The 23,162-nt window shown below is 35.8% G+C and overlaps 1 protein-coding gene across 1 annotated transcript in view; it reads left to right on the top strand.

The window, feature by feature from the left end:
* The window catches only part of LOC135201218 (uncharacterized), a 53,053-nt gene that overhangs the window by 7,478 nt on the left and 22,413 nt on the right, over positions 1-23,162 (top strand). Inside the window, exons 2-14 of the mRNA XM_064230095.1 lie at positions 155-346; positions 4,722-4,961; positions 5,759-5,862; positions 12,648-12,804; positions 15,164-15,225; positions 15,720-15,831; positions 16,013-16,101; positions 16,335-16,422; positions 17,768-17,968; positions 21,073-21,172; positions 21,816-21,914; positions 22,258-22,321; positions 22,771-22,867. Coding sequence (XP_064086165.1) covers positions 155-346; positions 4,722-4,961; positions 5,759-5,862; positions 12,648-12,804; positions 15,164-15,225; positions 15,720-15,831; positions 16,013-16,101; positions 16,335-16,422; positions 17,768-17,968; positions 21,073-21,172; positions 21,816-21,914; positions 22,258-22,321; positions 22,771-22,867 — 1,605 coding nt within the window. The remainder of the gene's footprint in view (positions 1-154; positions 347-4,721; positions 4,962-5,758; positions 5,863-12,647; positions 12,805-15,163; positions 15,226-15,719; positions 15,832-16,012; positions 16,102-16,334; positions 16,423-17,767; positions 17,969-21,072; positions 21,173-21,815; positions 21,915-22,257; positions 22,322-22,770; positions 22,868-23,162) is intronic.

Below are 23,162 nucleotides of genomic sequence, written 5' to 3'. Positions count from 1 at the left end.
CAACAGTTTCTCTCTCTCTCTCTCTCTCCTTCCTTCATACTCTATCTCTCTGTTTCCTCTTCCAAACGTCATTTTAATAATCTCTCTCTCTCTCTCTCTCTCTCTCTCTCTCTCTCTCAAAACATAAATAAATACGTTTTTTTTCTTTTTTTAGCTGACCAGGCGGAAGGATTATGCTCGCCCATCGAATTCAGCCTAAGGGGCATGATGGTGCTACCGCTGACCATAAAAAAAGCGCAGATATACTGCGCAGACGCCCTATACGAACAATTCAACAACGGGCGTCGAAGCTTGACCGTTGACTGCTCTCTCAAACAACCACTGAGCCCCGACATCATCTGCGTCAGTGAGTAATGATATGGATTGTGACCTTGTCCTTGCGACGCCAGTAAGAAAGTTCCTCGTTGTACGTGTGGTTTTCGCACTCGGCTACCAGTCCGGTGGTCCGAAGTTCGATTCTCGGCTCGGCCGACGCGGAGTCAGAGGAATTTATTTCCGGTGATAGAAATTCATTTCTCGATATAAAGTGGTTCGGATCCCACAATAAGCTATAGGTCCCGTTGCTAGGTGACCAATTGGTTCCTAGCCACGCAAAAAACATCTAATCCTTCGCGCCAGCCCTAGGAGAGCTGTTAATCAGTTCAGTGGGCTGGTAAAACTAAGATATACTTAACCTTGACGCCAGTAAGAACTAACCAATCAATCATATATGGACTGTGGGTCGCTCGTTGTCAGTTCTGCTTGAACAATCTAAGTTGATATAATAAGGATTCCTTTTCCGTTTAGCAACAATTGATAGACGAAGGTTATTTCCTCCGTCTTTTATGAGAGAGAGAGAGAGAGAGAGAGAGAGAGAGAGAGAGAGAGAGAGAGAGGATGTGGTTTCATAATGAGCTCCTAATTCGGAGGATAAATCCGTGATTTCATAGTGAATGGAAAAATATCTTTCAAAAATATGTGTTCTGAGAGAGAGAGAGAGAGAGAGAGAGAGAGAGAAAATGTGGTGAGCTTCGAATCCAGAGAATAAATCTGTGATTTCATTGTGAATGGAAATATGTCCTTCAAAAATGTGTTTTGTGAGAGAGAGAGAGAGAGAATATATATATATATATTATATATATATATATATATATATATATATATATATATATATATATATATATATGTGTGTGTGTGTGTGTGTGTGTATGTATATATATATATATAATATATAATATAATATATATATAATATATATAAAATATATAAAATTATATAATATATCTATATATATATATATAATAATATTTATATATATATATATATATAAAATTTTTAATCACTGAAGTGGAAATTGTCGGTAGCTAAATGTGTCATATATATATATATATATATATATATATATAATATATATATATATATATATATATATATATATATGTATATGTATGTATGTGTGTGTGTAAATAAATTTTTCTGTTAAAACAGGATACCAACGTCTGGTTTAAAGCTTAGGACACTATAGTTCGATGGACTGACTCCCACCTTTGTCAAGTAGTGTAGTGAATGCATTCACTACTTGATAAGGGTGGGAGTCAGTCCACCGAAATATAGTCCTTCGTTATAAACCATGGTGTTTTACTGGGCCTTTTATACTTGAGAAAGAATGAGATAGAGGGATAAAGTTGGAACGGTTTTTAGTTTTCTGTAAAAGAAAACTATTAAGGAGGCTTTTTGTCTGTCCGTCCTCCCTTTTTCTAGAGGGCTGCAAATTGTCAAACCAAAATGTCGTGGCGGGTGACAGAGGGTTTTTCCCGGACTATATCGTTCGCAGTTAAGAACATTTTGGTCCTTTTACCCTTCAGTAAACTGACCTAATTAAACCTAAAACCTCAGCGGCAAACGCGGATTAAGCACACAGATGGAGTAGTGTCAACGCCATCTTGAATTGATCAAGATGGCGTTGGTAGTGTTCGCTCTGTGTTTATCCCGGATTTTGTTTTCATTTCCTCTGAACGCGACCTCGCGTAACCTTTGCTTGTGTGCATAAATGGAACATGGACTATAATAAGATGGGTTGAAATTATGGCATTATTACCAGATCTATGATTACTATTTCCAAAAAACACACAAAGAAAGGACAATCATTAAGAACAACCAAAAGTTACTCTTTCTTTCTTTAGAAAACGTAGTACAGAAAATAGCAGATCTCAGGTAAAGTCATAAACAAGGGATTAGCCTTGAGGCTGAGATTTAAAATGATAAATAGATCTGGCAGAGCTGTAGTGTTCTTTTCCTGGCCCCACCCCGGCGGTCTTAGAATCTTGAAAAGACTTTTTCTATACTTTAACATCTAAAACGATAGTCTATCAAAGAAACAAGGCATGGTATGGTTGACCCTTAGCAGCATACAGATGTAGAGATTTGAATAGAAATAACCTTGTATAACCTATCCCAGAATAAGATTGCCTCCAAACTCCCCATAAGCCAAGTTGATCTTACTGAAAGATTTTATCGAGTACTGGGGTCACGTCTTTAAAGGATTGAAATTCCAGCTTGCATGACTAGGATTTAACTCGTCAGTATACAGCAATAAAATCCGTTTGGTCATTCATCTTCGTCTATATATAAAAGCGTTTTGTGTATGCACATTGTCACTCACCCGACTCACCCTGTAAAGAAAGTACTTGCAAACCTGTTCTTCTTCCTGCTTCAGAATGGAAAGAGCGGAAGAAACGGGGATGAGCCAACGCCATCTTGAATTGTCTCAATTCAAGATGGCGTTGGATGAGCCAACGCCATCTTGAATTGACTCAATTCAAGATGGCGTTGGATGAGCCCTTGACCGATGTGACGAGAGTTGACGACTGGGCACGTGAATCTATACCAGTAGTCTAAATGCATGTAAATGATGTATGATAATTTATAATGAAGGAAAAAGAAAAAAAAGTAAGAAACGAAAGTGTGGGTGGAGGGACTGGTCTCGCACCATCCAGTACAGAACTTAATCCAGCTTTACTGATATACCGATAAGATTTTCCCTTTGTCTACTAAGGAAAAGGACCTAAACTTTTAGATTCAAATACGAAGCATTCTGATGACACCGCTCGTCATCCGCCACGAGATTTTGGTTCGAGTGTAGTATGTCGATGCACCCTCCAAGCATCAAACATAGCAGATTGCAGTCCCCTAACCTCAGTCATTTTACTTTATTTAAAGTTAAAGTTAGCCAACGCTATAGAACAGGCCACCAACGGGGCCGCGGCTGTAAGCTTCATGGGGCGCGGCTCAATCAGCATTATACGGAGACCACCGACAATAGATCTATTTTCGGTGGCCAGATGCTCTACGGAAAAAAACTCGACTGTGATGAAGAAACTTTCACCTGTTATATTCTGGGGTCACAGGTAACCCAAATTGACCCCACCATTTTTTTGACCTGGTCATTGAATATCCGGATTGAATGGGAGAATGTTTTAGACAAGCCCTAGGAATGGCAGTTGACACGATATTTTAATAAGGAAAATGTTTGCTTATCATATCTCTCACTGACAAGAGGAGATGGATATAATTGAGTATGAGTTATGGTTATTTATTGTTATTTTATTTTAGTCTATTCATCAATTTGATAATTTTTCCGTTTTTTTTTTTTTTAATAACTGATCTCTGTCTGTTTTTCCCATTACTTTCTGTTACTCCTTTCGAATGGACGCCATATTCTTTGGAAGCCTGAATTTCAAGTTAGTGGCCAAAGGGGCTTCAGAGTATGGCAATGGGATACGTGCCTGCTGCACCTAGGAAACTCGCATTTGAACTATGAATTCCAAATATTGGCGTCCGCCCTCAGAGCGTAAAAACTACTGAGGCTAGAGGGCTACAAATTGGTATATTGATTATCCACCCTCCAATCATCAGATATACCAAATTGCAGCCCTCTAGCCTTATCAGTATTTATTTTATGTAAGGTTAAGGTTACCCATGATCGTGGGTTTGGCACCGCTGTAGGTACCAACAATACAGACCCCCACAGAAGCCTTTTTTTTCTGTTATTTTAGAAAGCTGGAAAGATAGGAATCTGATGTCGTTATATATATATATATATATATATATATATATATATATCTAACATATATATATATATATATATATATATATATATGACATTCGAGCTACAAATGTCCTTTAATATTTAATTCGCTCTACCTCGGCATTGATATATTTTCATATATGTACCGAGGGGGAATTTTTAGTTGATAATAATTTCGTCCCCCCATGGGATCGTAGCACCGTCCAGTGGACGGGAAACGAAATCAGAAACGGACAGTGACGCTACCGAGTCGGCTAGCAGAGAGGCTAAAAATTCCCCCTTACATATATGAAAATATATCAATTCCGAGGTAAAGCGAATTAGATATTAAAGGACATTTGTAGCTCGAATGATTTATATGAATCACGGTGATGTGATAAGTATTCATATATATATATAGTATGTATGTATATAAGTATATATATATATATATATATATATATATATATATATATATATATATATATATATATATATGTGTGTGTGTGTGTGTGTGTGTGTGTGTGTGTGTCTTTGTGTGTTTGAATAAAGTTCGTATAATCATCACTTTTTGTGATTTAAAATCAAACATGTATATATTATATATATATATATATATATATAATATATATATATATATATTTACATACCTTTCTTGTATATCTCTGCGTTTCAGGACCGTCAGATAATTTGCTTCCAAGTTGTGACTCTTCTAGCCCTAATCCATCTGGCGTGATTACTACATTCAGTCTGGTTGATCAAGTGCCTGGGCCATCGTTGACATTAATAGACCTAGTCATCTTTAAGCGAATGGCTTGTTCAGATCCAGCCCAAACGTTCATCAACGGGGAAATTGAAATGGTGAGCGAATGTATCAACGGCAGTTGGACGCCGTATAACGAGTGGTGTGAGCTACGTAAGTATACCATGTTTAATTTTCTAAATGATTCTCTGGCCGCTTCTGGGACAGGTTGAGAGCACTATGGGGGGTGGGGGGTCTCCTACTCCCTCTCGTGCCATACCACACTTACGGGCCTTGGGACAGCGATCATAGAAGATTCACATCAACCGTGCATTTGATGTCTAGGCCAGTCCCTGACGACGCTCCTGATTGGCTGCTGATAAGCCAATCACAGGGCTGACAACTCTCAGTCTCTCTCGAGAGTTCACATGGGCAGGATGCATGTTCCACCTCTCATGAGGGATACTTTTGAAAGACGCATCCCTCAGGAGAGGTGGAACATAGATCCTACCCATGTGAACTCTCTCGATCTCTCGAGAGACTGAGAGTTTCCAACCCTGTGATTGGCTTATCAACAGCCAATCAGTAGCGTCGTAAAGGACTGGCCTAGACATCAGATGCACAGTTGATGTGAATCTACTATGGCAGTTAATTGTCTGAATAAATTTAGTCATTTATTCAAATATGTTTTAATCATCATAAGTCAACAGTACAAACAGATTCCTAATAATTTACGTTAAGAAATTTCTTGAGAATATCACCGTGGATGAAAATCAAATATCCTTTTGAAATGCCAAACCGGTGTAGTGCAAGTGACTGAATAAACATAAAACAAACTTGTTATTTCACTATATAGATTCATAACTTGGCGTTGCAACATTTTATAAACAGCTATTAGAGCGTGATCATGCAAAATGAGAAACCTCCCTCACCTCTTATGGATGGCGTCTCCTTCTTCTTTTCATTTGCAGCCTGTCCCGTTCCTAGAGATTGTTCGGAGATTGGATACATGAGCGATGGTTCGAGCGGTCTCTACCGAGTTGCGCCTGGGCTCGATCCAGACGAAGCTGTGGATGTGAGTTCCAATGTCACGCTTTGCATTTTCATTCTGCTTCCCCCACACGGATTTCGATGACTCGTCTGTGCCTGTGGGAGCAGTGGCCAGGGTGTTTTGCAAATGTATGCGCTGAGCTCAGGGTCTTGGATGAGCAGACGAATTGGCCCTTGAAAACAAATAGATATGCAGCCAGATGTTTTTATACAGGGAAATAGACATACACATGCATGTATTCATACACCTAAAATGTTTGTATACACACACACACACATATATATATATATATATATATATATATATATATATATATATATATATATATATATATATATATATATACAGTCCATATATACATAGAGTATATATAAATATATAGTATATAAATGCATACACACACATATATAATATATATATATATATATATATATATATATTAAATACATATATATAAACACTTTGCGTTAAAATCATGTAGTCGTCTACCAGGTGATAATCGGAAGGACAACACCTTCTGGAGTCAATCCCTTCTGAAGGGGGAAAAGTTGCATTCCACTCAGATGTCACGAGTTCGCGCCTTCCCCAAGCCGATGAAAAAAATCACTGGTTCTGTGTCATGATCAGTTACTGCAGTGTGGGGTCTGCGGTGGGAGGTTGAAACCAACGTTCTTTGGAAGTTTGGATTTCAAGTCACTGGTCCCTTTGGGGTGCTTGTTCCATGTGAATAGATTTCGTCTATTTGAAATAATAATACTAATAATAACGTACATAGCAAAACCACATTTTCCTTAACGCCTACAAGGGTGAAAAGAAATAAACTGCATTCGAAAATGAATGAAAGAATGAATGCATTCTTATAGCGAAATGCAAAAAAGACTAATTGTAACTGAGGAGATGGAGGAATGAACTTTAGGACGCACACACACAATTTTATATATATATATATATATATATATATATATATATATATATATATATATATATATATATATATATATATATATATATATATAATATATATATATATATATATATATATATATATATATATATATATATATATATATATATATATATATATATATATATATATATATATATATATATATATATATATATATATATATATATATATATATATATATATGTGTGTGTGTGTGTGTGTGTGTGCGTGCGGCGTAACTGTAGTAACTGACATACGTAGAAATCATTACTTGAAGGTAAGCTAACTGGCTCTTGAAAATTCAGAGAATACACAATACTGGAGGTCACTTAATGGAACAGTGTTGACAATGCAAACATTCCAGGCAAGGAACCATTTAGCAGTTTCATTTAACTGACTCGTAAAATATAAGCCATAATTTTCCCACTTATATTTGCTTTGATTTATTTTAAAATTCGTATACGTAGTTTATATAGAGATATGATACATACATACATACATACTACATACATACATACAGACATATATATATATATATATATATATATATATATATATATATATATATATATATATATACATATACACACACACACACACACACACACACACATATATATATACATATATATATATATATATATATATATATATATATATATATATATATAATATATATATACATATATAATTGTGTGTGTGCGTCTCAAAGTTCAATCCTCCATCTTCTCAGTTTCAATTAGTCTTGTTTGCATTTCGCTTTAAGAAAGCATTCATTCTTTCATTCGTTTCAAATGCAATTTTCTTTCATATCTTCTTAATCGTTTTCGAATATGATATCTCCCTTTTTAGAGTCGTATTTGTGGAAATTTTTGCAAAGAACCTTAAGTATTGCCTTCAGTGCACCGCTTGAGGGGCACTGACGGTACTGTTCCCCTAAGGGGTCTTTTCCAACGATAGTTCTTCATTCCTTTCATTGTATAACTGCAAAAAAGTTTTCGTGTCAAAATTAACAATTTTCCAGTTTTTTTATTTCATTATTCTTTCTATTTCATTATTAATTGCAAAACAATCTCACGGCTGCTGCATCGCCAGCTTTCAGAAACCTATCAGTCAATCAGCGATGGATATCAGCGCTCGCAAATCCGAGAAAAGATTGAGGCCTCTAAATACTTTTGGTACCTTCTTTGTTTGGTCCAATCCGTTATTTATTTATTATTTTTTCATTTTTACTTTTTGACTTCCATAAATTTGTTTTTATTCTACTCTCTCTTAGTTCTGTTTCACTGTCTTCCCAATTATAAACCTAATAATAATAATAATAATTAATAATAATAATAATAACAACGTTTACACTTCCGCTGTCCAGCCCAGGACAGATAGTTGTTTTAGCACCGACATTTTTTGGCGGTAAGGGTGCACGAGTGTTCTATACGAATATGTATCTACACACACACACACACAAATATACACAAATATACATATATATGTACTATACATATGTATATATATACATATGTATAGCACATATATATGTATATTTGTGTATGTTTGTGTGTGTGTGTGTGTGTGTGTGTGTGTGTGTGTGTAGATACATATTCGTATAGAACACTCGTGCACCCTTACCGCCAAAAAATGTCGGTGCTAAAACAACTATCTGTCCTGGGCAGGACAGCGGAATAGTAAACGTTGTAGTTATATTATTATTATTATTATTATTATTATTATTATTATTATTATTATTATTATTATTATTATTAGGCTTATAATGGGAAGACAGTGAAACAGAACTAAGAGAAAGTAGAATAAAAACAAATTTACGTGAGTCAAAAAAGTAAAAAAAAAAAAAAATAAATAAATAAATAAATAACAGATTGTACCAAACAAAGAAGGTACCAAAAGTATTTAGAGGCCTCAATCTTTTCTCGGATTTGCGAGCGCTGATATCCATCGCTGATTGACTGATAGGTTTCTGAAAGCTGGCGATGCAGCAGCCGTAAGTTTGTTTTGCAAATAATAATGAAATAGAAAAAATAATGCAATAAAAAACTGGAAAATTGTTAATTTTGCCACGAAAACTTCTTTGCAGTTATACAATGAAAGGAATGAAGAACTATCGTTGGAAAAGGCCCCTTAGGGGAACAGTACCGTCAGTGCCCCTCAAGCGGTGTACTGAAGGCAATACTTAAGGTTCTTTGCAGCGTTTCTTCGGCCCCTAGCTGCAACCCGTTTCATTCCTTTTACTGTACCTCTATTCATATTCTCTTTCTTCCTTCTTGCTATCCACCCTCTCCTAATAATTGCTTCATCGAGCAGCTGCTTTGAGGTTTTCCTCCTGTTACACCTTTCAAGCCTTTTTTACTGTCAATTTCCCTTTCAGCGCTGAATGACCTCATAGATCCCAGTGCTTCCCCTTCAGCCTAAAATCTATATTTCTATATTTCGTTGGAAAAGATATTTATAAACCATCGCATAGTTTGTAAAACGGTGATGAGGCAAAGGATTCCTTTGTCAAAGATTAATTCCTGAGATGACCAGAAGTCCTTCAGTGGCGTGGTCGGTATGGTGTTTGCGTATCACCTAGGTGACCGCGAGTTCGATTTCTAGGCATTCCATTGAGGTGTGAGAGATGTGAATTTTTGGTGATAGAAGTTCAATCTCGACGTGGTTCGGAAGTCACGCAAAGCCGTTGGTCCCGTTGCTGAATAACCACTGGTTCCATGCAACGTAAAAACACCATACAAACAAACTGAGATGACCAGTGACTGAACTAGAGTCTTCAGTGAGCTGGTTCTACGGCTTGACTCTAAAGGAACTTAGAAACATTTGTTGGCCATCTTCTTGATCTTTATTTGAAAATTGCGAAGTTGTCAGGTGGGTAAACTTGAATCTGAGTTATTTTTCAATGCCTGTTCCAGTCTTAATCTCCTGTTGTTCCTGTCTTTATCCTTATTGCGCACTTTTAAGGTCGTTATCTTTTCTATTACATTAATATAGTGCTCATTCCTTACCCTTGTATAGGAAGAATTTTGTCTATGCAAGGTCTGGATAATGGTTTGGGTTGTTTCAAGTTTCTGATAATAATAATAATAATAATAATAATAATAATAATAATAATAATAATATAATAATAATAATAATAATAATAATAATAATAATAATAATAATAATAATAATAATAATAATAATAATAATGAGCAGAAATACTGTAGTTTATATAAGTAAAACAAATATATGACGATCTTTAATACATCTCAGTTTATCAGTAATTTCAACTTAGTTTTCGAACCTTCACAGATTCAAGCTAAACTAGAATTTTAAATATTAAATAGAAAATACACACACACACACACACACACACACACGCACACACACACACACTCAGAATTGTATGAAAGCGCAATTTGGTTGAAAATAACCAGTTTTGACGTTTGGAATTTTCAGAAATAGTAAGTCCATCGCTATAGCTGTTCAGGTATCGAACTCGAGCAGCAACAAGTTCCATCGCATGATAGGTTTGTTTAGCACCTTTGACTTAACCGAAAATTTTCCGAAGCTCCGGCTTTTAAAAGGAGTTACGACGGCAAAGAAACGCATTTTTTTTTATCTACATTTAGAAGCTGGGACACGAAACGGAGACACGAATACTCGGCTTTCCGGAATCACACAGCCGAAATTATCCCGGCTTTTAAAAGGCGAGAGGGCAAGTTACGACGAAAAATGAACGCGAATTTTTAGTTTCATTTTATTTACTTTTCGAAGCTGGAACACGAATCGGAGACTTGAATACTCGACCTTTCAGAGTCGCCCTTATCATCTAAAAGGTCTCGTGTTGGCTAGTGTTTATTTAATCCACGATTGGTTACTTACTTTAAACTGGGCGAAAGTAAGTAAGCACTTACACATACACACACACACACACACCTCGGCGCGCAAACAAATGAGAGCGCACGCATGTCCGTTTATTTGCAACTTTACATACGAGGCTCTGAATTGATTTAGAATCGATTCGGTCGAAGAACAGAGGACTCGCTATCATCTCTCGTAGATTGGCAGCCCAACTCTGAAATGTCTACAAACGAATCACGTGATCCGTGATGCAAAATGAGAAATTTTCCAACGGTATATTTTAAGTGGCTGAGTGATATTTCGTACCCTTAGTTTTAGAGATGTCTAAACCTGGTACATTATAGCAGTGTTTATTTTTTCTGAATATCTGAATTTCTCCCTTTTTATTTTATCACTGATTAATGCCCCAAAATCTTTTAACCTCCCCTGGAAAAATGAGATGTACTGGAACCCAAACGTGGAATGTGACCACAGCACGAAATTTGCAAAGCTTTAATTAGAGACTTGAGTTTGCTGACTTTGATCAACCTGGTGATGTTAGAGGCACCCCAGAGGATCGTAATTACTGCAGTATTGCTTAGCTAATGCGTTCTTGTGTTATATGTCGTGACTTTTGAACATTTTACTCGATTACTTGGTTAGATTTTAAGTAATATCTCGACCAATATTCGGTGTCTCACATCAATGCAGGATGGCTTAGTGTAATTTTTTTTCGTATAAATGTTTGACTTTGTAAATGGTTCCTACACACCCACCCACACACACACACGCACACACACACACACACACACACATAATACAGAAGTCTGTTGTTCATAAGTTGCACGTATCAAAATGTTCGTAGTTTGACTCTGAAGCTTACGAAAAAGACAAATGGGAATATTCAAAACATAATTAAGATTAAAACAGTAAAAAAAAAACTAAGCAACAAGTCAGTGAAAAGCCATTTTCATCCCCTTCTTCAAATAGGGCGACATTCCTAAGAGCATCTGAGGATGCCATGTTAGTATTAGGAGGACAATTTACGAATTTTCATTCATTTATTTGCTCTTGTGTCTCTATGGTAATTTGTCTGCAAAATAAAAAAAGCTTTACCGAACTATTGGACGACTGGGAACTGATTTTATAATTTCATTTTGTTTATTGATTTATTACTTGGTGTAGTGAACAAAATGAAATAATTGGCAAGGTGAAATAAACTAATGTCCTTCAGTACAAAGGGAAAAGTATGTGATCAGGACTGAAGGATTTTAGGAGGAAGTAGAATTGCAATAGGACACCCTATGATATTTGCCTTCAGTGCCTTCAGCTTTTCCCATTTCTATATAAGGTCGCTGTTTCTAGTCAGCCTTCTCCATCTTCTTCTGTCCTGTACATCTCGTTCTCTTAGACCCTTTTCCTTCGTGTCATTGAATAATCTATCTTTCCACCTGAACTTTGGCCTTCCCTCCCTCTTCTGACCTCCACCCCCATGTTCATAACCCTCTTACATACGTGTTCATCTTCTCTCCCTATGATCTGCGCGGAAAGAAATTGATTGTAACGCGTGAGACTAATGACTGAAGGCTTGATAGGGCATATTGCAGTGTGAGCTTAGACCAGGAATTGAGTCCTCCAGTAGGAAGCATATATATATATATATATATATATGATATATATATAATATATATATATATATATATATATATACTATATATATATATATATATGTATAATATATATATATATGCTTGTGTGTGTATAGATAGAATCTGCTGGTCACTTCCTACCAAATACATGTGTCATTGTAATAGCCACAGTGCCCTCTTAACTTCTCGAAATATTCACACTTTTTGGATACGCCCGTCACTACAAAGCTTTAGGTCCAGATTTTGAAGTGACAAGCATGTCCATAAAATGTGTCGGTGTGCGCGCGTGCGGATTATATACATTTTTCACGTATTCGTAAATGCACGATACTTTCCAAGACCATTATTAAAAGCATGGCGTGAATTCTCTCTCATCACTCGCCCAGGTGTGGTGCGAAATGACTGGCACCCAGGGCGGAGGGACGGGCTGGACCACGCTGTTCCGTCACGTTGGGTCCAACTTCATTGAGACGAACCTGAACTACACCGCCGGCTTTGGAGACCCCGAACTCACCTGGACCGACAACAGCACCTACTTCGCTGGTCAGTTTAAGCTCGTAGACTCAATAATTGAAAACGTGTTTTCTGGGCCCAGCCCGTGTCGCTTCGTGAAATATCCTTTTAGCACATATTTCTAAGGTAAATATTACTAACATTACCAGAGAAAAAACTAAAATGGGATGTCAGAGTATCTGACTCGCTCACCTTATATAAAAGGTGTTGTCAAAATCCCGTATTTTTACCTATGCATTATTAACTTCGTCAACTAAGTTGGGAGAGGCCGTATTTGTGTATGTGTGTGTGTCTTGAACAGGATTGTGCAAAAAGACCATGTCCGAGTTTTTTTTTTTTTTTTTTTTTTTTGGGGGGGGCCAGGATTGCCCATAAAGACCATGTCTGTGTGTATATGTGTGTGTGCGTGTTTTTTTTTTTTTTTGGGGGGGCAGGATTGCCCATAAAGACCATAGTTGTGTGTGTGTGTGTTTTGATTGCACAAAAAATTACGAGTTTATTTTGTGGGCAATTTTACTAAAAATATATCTTTTTCCGTGTATGTCTGTTTGTGAGGAGTATGCGTGTGTGTGCGTTTGTATATGTGTGTTTGTGGGTGAGTGTTTTTGGGAGGGGTGCGATTGGAGCACATACCCAACCTTTTTGGAGGTTTGTGGTATCCGAACGCCCCCATCTTTTTTCAAGAGTATTTACCGAAAGTTAGAGAGATTTTATCTCAGCTTGTCCGTATCTTTATATTCATGGTACGCAGTGTTTATTGAATACTTAACACAGTTATGAACACATATTTAACTTTCTACAAATTTAATTTTTTTATATCTAGATTTTTTTTAAAAGCCACCTTACAAAATTAAGAAAATATTGAATATTTATATCAAGAAAAGGGATTCTGTAGTTAAGTGATGTCCTAGAACGAGGATTATTCTTTTATTCTGAAGATATACTCTTTATAGGGAACTCTTCGCTGAGTAGTAAGTATTTGTTAACAAAATGGACGTTAAGAAGCTTCAGGTGGAGTTAGTAATGAAAAAGAAATAGCAGTTTGATGTCGCTCTTTGCCTTATGCATATTACCTCCTCCTCCTCCTCCTCCTCCTCCCTTTCCTTCGCCTCACCCTCTGCATCTCTTTTTTTTTTCTTTCTTTTTTTTTTTGTCCCTCATCCATTGTCACTTTACTCCTCTCCGTTTCTTCCTCCTCCCTAAAAGGTCCTCCTTTCCTCCTTTCCCTTACCCGCCTTCCCTCCTTCCTCCCCTTCATTCATTCTTTCTCACTTTATGCCCCTCCTCCTCCTTCTCTTTCCCTTTCCCTGTAGGCTCCTCCTCCTCCTCCTCCTCCTCCTCCTCTTTTTTTCAGTTCTTCTACTCCCACTTTATTCACCTCCTCCTCTTCTTCCTCTGTTTGAACCTCCTCTTTCTCTTTCCCTGTAAGCTCCTCCTCTTGTTTTCTGTTCTTCATCTACTCTCACTTTATTCCCCTCCTCCTCCTCCTCCTCCTCTTCTTCCTCCTTTGAACCTCCTCCTCCTCCTCCTCCTCTCTTTTTTCTGTTCTTCATTTACTCTCACTATTCCCCTCCTCCTCCTCCTCCTCCTCCTCTTCCTCCTCATCCTCTTCTTTTTTCTGTTCTTCATCTACTTTCACTTTATTCCACTTCACTCTCCTCCTCTTCTTCCTCTCTCCCTTTCCTCCTCCTCCTCCTCTTATTTTCTGTTCTTCATCTACTCTCACTTTATTCCCCTCCTCCTCCCTCCCCCTCCTCCTCCTTCTCCTCTTTTTCACTCTTCTATTTCTCTTTTCTCTCCAGATTCTCTTCCTCCTCCACACGCATCAAAACGATTGGTTTCAGCAATTAATGATATTCCCCAGTCCTCGGAATCATCCTTAATTTAGTGCACCAAACTTCATATCAAAACGGCACAGTTCTTAGAATCAATCCAATTTCACGGGTTAAAATTATACGATTTTTTTTAAAGGCCCCATATTTCAATTTAGCCTTTGTAATTCGTGGCACTAACAACATTTTTGCTTTAGATATGATCACCAGCATTAATATTATTTGTTGTCATGATTGTAGACATAGCAGCTCCTAATGTGTGATTCTCAGGTTTACATATTATGGATTGCAAACTTTCTAATGGAAGTTACCATCAAGATAATAATCACTGAGCCATGTTGATTAAAATATAATAATTTTAGTTGTAAATGCTCTTTGCTTTAAATTCAAATCAGCTACAAATGTTAATTACATGAAATTCATATCAGTTGAAAATTTTAATGATTACGAATTCAAAACCAGTTACAAATATTCATAATGAATTTACTAGACGCACAGTATTTAGACTGGATGACTAACTAATGAAAACTGAGATGAAGTTTCGTTCACAATTTCAGGGCTGGATACTCTAGTGAAATGGAACTCCGATCTCCTCAGTACGCGAGACCTCGTATTGCAAGTACGTTTCATTTTTACAAATCAGTGTTATGTTCTTTTGCCGCAAGGTGCTCGTATTGGATTTTTATCACTGAGGTTCAGAGCTTAGTGGTTCTTTATATAGTACGTAATAGTTCAAATGGAATATATATAGTATATATATATATATATATATATATGTGTGTGTGTGTGTGTGTGTGTGTGTGTGTATGTATATATATGTATGTACATTTACGTGCATAAATATCGTACAAACGCACACGCAATATATACATATTTGTTTATTTATTATATCACATGAAAAATATAATATATATGAAGTCATTGCAATCCAAAAAAAAATAATAATAAGCATTACACAAAGTCAAGCATCGTAAGTTGAAGTTTCAGCGTTTTTTTTTTATGTATATATATATATATATATATATATATATATATATATATATATATATATATATATATATATAAATCTGGACCCCCTGCATTTACCAAATAAGAGAAATTGTGATGTTCCAGTTCCTGTTGGCGGACTTGAATGGAATCCAATACCACGCGACTTATGGAGGCGTGACGATCCAGCCCATGTCTTATGTTTTGAATAGCGTTGGGCAGTATCATGGAAATGCAGGTATATTTACTAATTAAAATTCTCTCTCTCTCTCTCTCTCTCTCTCTCTCTCTCTCTCTCTCTCTCTCGTATATTAATATATATCACTTCATTGCAAAAACAATTTTAGAGAAGTACTTCGATTGTCTGGGATTTTAGCTATTGATTCACGAAGGGTAAAAATGAGCATTACTTCTTGCAGGAGACGCATTGTCTTCTCACGTTGGCATGGCCTGGAACTGTAGTGTGCCGTCGATTTGTTGGTGGAATGTGGTTCCCGGAATGGTTGGGGTAAGTACAAAGAGTCGGGGTGTAGGTCTTGACCGGTTTCGACGTCATTTCTAAGCCATCGATGAATAATTATTGACGTCGAAACCCATCAGGACTTCGTCTCTTGTTTTTTCACCTGTGTTGATGTGTGTTAAACTAATTACGAGTTTATGTGATTGAAATAATTCCATACATACATTCTAAAACCTAGAAGGCAGTGAAAAGCCTCTCTAACGATAAATTCTGATTTTCAGGTCAGTTTTACATCGACGGAAATACGATGGATAGACATGCCCTTGTCGTACATACATATCCGCGTGCGGCCAACATCGTTTGACATAGGTACTGTTTGCTAAATGCAACTCTTTTACGACATCACTTTGGATTGGTTTTTTAAAAGAAAAGTCAGTTGATTTTATAATCATATCGTTGCCTATTTAAGTCATTGGACCTAAGATAATGTTTACTAAATGCAACTGTGTTTCTTGTCATGGCATTGCTTTAGACTGATTTAAAGAAAAAAAAGATAGATAATTCTATAATCTTACATTTGCCTATTTAAATTAGTTTTATCAATTTATAATTTGCCGTTTTTTTCATATTCCTTTTCATTTATTTAGGCGTCCTAAGGAGTTAGTGGTAACTTCCTGTGACGTCTATTTTCGTAATTGTTTTGTTCAAATTGTGTTATTCATTTGTATCAAATTGCTTTTACAGCATTCCATATCTGTCCGCTTTGTCTGAAATTCAAAGTTAAACTGTAAAGGATAAATCAAAACATATCTAGAACAGTTACTCCAGCTACTAACGAGTCTGATCCGATGATACAACGTTTAATTTACGTATGTGAACAGCGATTTACCTTTGGCGATATCTGAGCAGATAGGTTGCCTCCAAGTATTCTTTGGAGAAAGACCCCTATAATAGAGTAGACTCTACATTCGAGATCATCAAACGTAATAAAAACTTTAGTGATCTGTAGTATCTTCTTTCTTAATTTCTAAATCGGCTTAAATCTGCTTCAAAGTAGAAGGATCAAGTTTTATTTTTGTTCAAAAGTTAACCTACTGACTTCGCAGTTTGCAACCGTTTACAGCTATCCAAATAGCATGTAAAGCATATATAGTGAATAATCAGCTTTTCACAAAGAGAAGTGAATTATATAGTTATAATAATAATAATATTAATAATGATTCTTATTTTCAGCAGGAGGCCACATTCATGGAATATACAAAGTAGAGGCATTACAATAGATACACGAATTAAAGCTCTGTAAGCGCCTCAGTGGCGTGGTTGGTTTGGTGTTTGCTTCTCACCTCGGTGGTCGCGGGTTCGATTCTCGGCCATTCCATTGAGGAGTGAGAGATGTGTATTTCTGGTGATAGAAGTTCACTCTCGACGTGGTTCGGAAGTCACGTAAAGCCGTTGGTCCCGTTGCTGAATAACCACTGGTTCCATGCAACGTAAAAACACCATACAAACAATAAAGTGATAAAACTGATAATTGCCAATCTCCACTCAATTACTGAGATGGTGGTAGTAGTAGAAAAAAAGTAATTATATCACTGGTAGTGGCAGTATTATTATTCAGAATAATAGTAAAAAAATAAACAAAAACCTCATTAGAAAATTATAACAATTAAAAACAGATTAATTACAAACTAATAATTATACCCTTCGCTTGTAGCCGAAGGATGCCCTGCCCAATTCCGGGGAGAGAAGACTGAGAGTACGGCGATGGATCTTCCTCTCAGTCGACTTCCAAACACCACTTTCAGCTACACCTGTCTTGGCAATTTCCAGCTGACGCCGCTGGAAGCAAATGTCACCTGCGTAGGATCAGCAGGGCTGTTCTCATGGGACATCGTTCCAGATTTACCTTGCAAGTGTAAGTAAGTTCCAGATTTACCTTGTAAGTAGATTTACCTTGCAAGTGTAAGTTCCAGATTTGCCTTGCAAGTGTAAGTTCCAGGTATACCTTGCCTTGCAGTTGTAATTTCCAGATTTACCTTGCAAGTGTGAATAAGTAGATTTACCTTGCATGTGTGAGTAAGTTCCAGATATACCTTGCCTTGCAAGTGTAATTTCCAGATTTACGTTGCGTGTGTGAGTAAGCTCCAGATCATGTATTTATTTAATTACTTTTATTTATTTATTTTATTTATTTATGTTTTATTTATTTTTATTTCTTTATTTATTTATAACCTTGCAAGTGTAAGTTCGCGATTTACCTTGTAATAGATTTACCTTGCAAGTTCCAGATTTTCCTTGCAAGTGTAAGTTCCAGATTTACCTTGTAAGTGTAGGTAGATTTACCTTGTATGTGTGAGTAAGTGTACCATGCAAGTGTAAGTTCCAGATGTGCCTTGCAAGTGTGAGCAAGTTCCAGATTTACCTTGCATGTGTGAACTTATTAAGGAAACCTAGACCTAATAGAATGTCCATTCCCGAAGAAAGAAGGATATACAAGAATTAGAAATTAGAAATCCAATCCCCTCTTGCCTGCTAACTGCTAAGTACTTAATTTAGCGGTGAGGCCAACATAACCACAGTACGACTCAGCAGGTTTATAAAAAAGTATAGAGAGAGAGAGAGTCCTTACAGTCCTTACAGTCCTTACAGTTCGTTCGGGTTGCCCCAGGTCCCTCGGTGTGAGGCGCCTCTTAATGTCTACCAGAGAGTTGCTAGTACATCTTCCGGTATATTTTGCATCTTCCAATCTTGGATGGTCTGGGATGCAGTTTAGATATTTGTCGAGCTTATTCTTAAAACACATCTACGCTCACTCCTGATATATTCCTCAGATGAGCTGGCAACGCATTGAATAGACGCTGCATTATCGATGCTGGTGCGTAGTGGATTAATGTTCTGTGTGCTTTCCTTATTTTTCCTGGTATAGTTTTGGGCACTATTAATCTACCTCTGCTTGCTCTTTCTGATATTTTTAGTTCCATGATATTTTCTGTTATTCCTTCTATCTGTTTCCATGCCTGAATTATCATGTAGCGTTCTCTTCTCCTTTCTAGACTATATAATTTTAAGAATTGTAGTCTTTCCCAGTAGTCTAGGTCCTTAACTTCTTCTATTCTAGCTGTAAAGGACCTTTGTACACTCTCTATTTGTGCAATATCCTTTTGATAGTGTGGGTACCATATCATATTGCAATATTCAAGTGGACTATACGAACATATGTTTTTATAAAGCATAATCATGTGTTCAGCTTTTCTTGTTTTGAAGTGCCGTAACAACATTCCCATTTTTGCTTTACATTTTGCCAACAGAATGGCTATTTGATCATTGCATAACGTTCCTATTCATCATCACACCAAGGTCTTTAACTGCTTCCTTATTTGTGATTGTCTCATTATTAGGTCCCCTATATGCATATAGCTTTCCTTCTCTGTCTCCATAATTTATTGATTCAATTCAAATTTATCAGTTAAATACCATCCTATTTTACCTCTGCCCAATCATATACTTTGTTAAGGTCTCTTTGTAGAGCGTTCCTATCTTCATCACAAGTAATTTCTCTACTTATTCTTGTGTCATCAGCGAAACTACTCACTACCGAATCCTTAACATTACTGTCTATGTCTTCAATCATAATAACAAACAATATTGCAGCTAGCACCGTACCTTGTGGCACACCGGATATTACCTTGGTTTCATCCGATTTCTCATCGTTTGCAATAACTATCTGTTTCTGTTGTGTAAAAATTCTTTTAACCATCTTCCTACTTTATCTACGATATTGTGTTTTCTAATTTTCTTTGCTAATATATTATGGTCTACTTTGTCAAAAGCTTTTGCAAAGTCCAGATAAACCACATCTGTTTCATTTCCGCTTTTCATATTTTTGAATATGTTCTCACGGTGGACTAACAGTTGGGTTTGTGTACTTTTTCCGGGTACGAAACCGTGTTGTCCTATATTAAACAAATTATTTTTTATTAAATGTTTCATAATATTTTTCTTCATTACCCTTTCATACACTTTCATAATATGTGATGTTAGACTCACAGGCCTATAATTACTTGCCTCTAGTCTTGATCCACTTTTGAAAGTAGGGGTGATATATGCTAATTTGTGCTCATCATAAATCTTGCCTGTATCTACACTTTGTCTTAATAATATTGCAAGTGGCTTTGCGATAGAATGAACTACTTTCTTTAACAAAATAGCAGGGACTCCATCCGGCCCTGCAGCAGCTCCATTTTTAATTTCATTAATTGCCTGCACAATATCAGCTTCATTAATTTCTATGTCAGCTAAATATTCACTATTTTCGTCCCTTACTTCATTATCTATTCTAGGGGTGAATTCTCTCTTATATCGTTCTGCCAGGTATGTTGCAAATTTCCTTTTTTTTCATTCGTTAATCTCCCTTCAATTCTCAGAGGGCCTATTTCTATTCTTCTTTTATTCATCTTCTTCGCATTATGAGTATAATAGTTTGGGGTTTTATTTGCTTGATATTTAATAGGGTTTTTTCTTCCAAGTCCCGTTTTTCATTTTCTTTTGATTGTATAATCTTTTGTTCTGCATTTTCTATCCTACTTTTTAGTTCTATAACTTTCCATGCATTTTTTTCTTTTGCAAGACCTTTTTTCCACTTTCTGATTTTCTGGAACAAGATCCTTCTGTCTCTTGGTATGCATGAATGATGTTTACTTTTCTTCTTCGGTATATATTTATCCACTATTTTCTCCAATATTTTATATAATATCTCCGTATTTACCCTTATGTCATCACTTACGAAAATGTTATCCCAATCTTTGTTTAATTCTTCATTAATTTCTGACCATTTTATATTTTTACTGTAGAAGTTGTATTTTCCATATCCTTCCCACTTTTTCATTTCTTGCTTATCTCTATTTTCACTTGCTTTGGAATGAGAGAGAGAGAGAGAGAGAGAGAGAGAGAGAGAGAGAGAGAGAGAGAAGAGAGAGAGAGAGAGTTGAAACTTATAATTTTTTCATTTTCCTGCTACAGATATCCCTCCACCGGGGTTCACGATGCTCCCTGGGAATAGTTCCTCGGTAAAAGCTGTCGATGTGCTGGCCACAGGAGGAGTGGTCGAGGCTTCTTCATTGTAAGGGAACAGGACGAATAGGCCACTGACTGTTCAAACGTGTCATTTGTATTATATTATATTATTATATATATATATATATATATATATATATATATATATATATATATATATATATATATATATATATATATATATATATATATAGATATATGGTCATCGACTCTACATAGAAGTGGGAAAAGATGCAGAGAAAGAAGATATATGTACAGATATTTATATGTATATATAAATATATACAATATATATATATATATATATATATATATATATACGTACATAAATATGTATATATATGTATGTATGTATACATATATATATTTATATATGTATATATATATATATATATATATTATTTTTTTATGTTCATATAACTGTGATTTTTCACTTACTATAACCAGTAATGATCAGATTATTCAGCAAGTGTTTGGCAAAACTTTACTGAAAACGATATTTTTCAATAAGTTACGATGTTTTCAAACTTCCATAAACTTCATTTGTATTCTGAATATTTTACAATGAAAGCCATTTTTACACTGACGGGCACTATTTCTGTATTCACCGAATGTTGCTCTCATTACTCCTCGTTCAATTATGTCGTCTTTCAATTATGTGGATATTAATTTTGAATTGTTCTACGCAGGTGTGGTAATGACAACTCTGCCTTGCTTATTGTGGGGTCTTTGGATGTCTTAGTTGGAATGACCAATGGTTTATTCTATTACACAGCTCATATGTTTAGGTAAGGTCCCACTGATGTGCACAATGTATTGCATATAAGATTGCTTAAAAAGATATACGTATGTATACACGTATATACAATATATATATATATATATATATATATATATATATATATATATATATATATATATATATATATATATATTATTCGAGCTAACAATATCTTTTAATATCTAATTCGCTGTACCTGAGAATTGATATATTAAGGGGAATTTTATATATATATGTATATATATATATATATATATATATTGTGTTTGTATATACAGTAAGTTATAACTTACTTTGTAGTTTATATAAATGTAACCAATCAGATACTAACTAGACTTAATCTTAACCAGGAACGGCAGTGTGATACCTCCCCTGATACCTGGCCTGACTTGTTCAGCGCCTGATATCTGCCAGGTAAGTTGTACCTGGTTATAAATGACAGGTAATTTAATTATATTAGCAAAAGAGCGAGCCATTGCTATAGATTTTGTTACAGATTCATTCATTTATAACTGAACGTTATATATCTTGTTAATGAGTTAGATTTCGTTGGGACACGTGACCGTTTCTGATCGATTAAAAACTACACTTTATATTCTCCTGAGAAGGAAACTTGGCAAGAAACAAGGAAAGATAAGACAACTGCAAGAAACTTAAGAAAGATAAGTAAACGTTTCAACAATCTTAGTTAGGATAAGAAATTTTCCCAAGAAACTTAGGAAAGAGCAGATGCAATTGAAAGAGCCACCAAAGCAATCTAAATGAGCTACTAAAACACTGCCTAACCTCACGGCCAATCCACTAGACCAATCACTCACCGGGAATATCTTTTCATACCTCAATAATCTTACTTCCTTCGACAGGCTAACGATACGTATGCTTGCATAGTTGTCGATAATAAAGGAACTTATAAGGCAGTTGCTTGCGACACTCCTGAGGGGTTCCTCTGCTCTCATCCAGGTGAGTGTTCGCTTGTAATGTCATGTAGTGCGTACAAGTATGCGTAATTATGTATGCATTCCACGCATACATGCATGTATATGTATACATACATATGTCTGTGTGTTTGTGTGTGTATTTATGTATATATCTTTGTATATAATTTTATAAAATGCCTGTGCACACATACATACACAGACATACTTTCGTGATTCAGTTTTACATACTTATATAATATATATTTATGAATGTATATATATATATATATATATATATATATATATATATATACAATCATTAAGCTACAAATATCGTT

This window comes from Macrobrachium nipponense, chromosome 28, assembly GCF_015104395.2.
Source record: "Macrobrachium nipponense isolate FS-2020 chromosome 28, ASM1510439v2, whole genome shotgun sequence".
NCBI lineage: Eukaryota > Metazoa > Arthropoda > Malacostraca > Decapoda > Palaemonidae > Macrobrachium > Macrobrachium nipponense.
The sequence above is the reverse complement of the archived record's forward strand: the minus strand, read 5'-3'. Positions and strand labels throughout refer to the sequence as shown.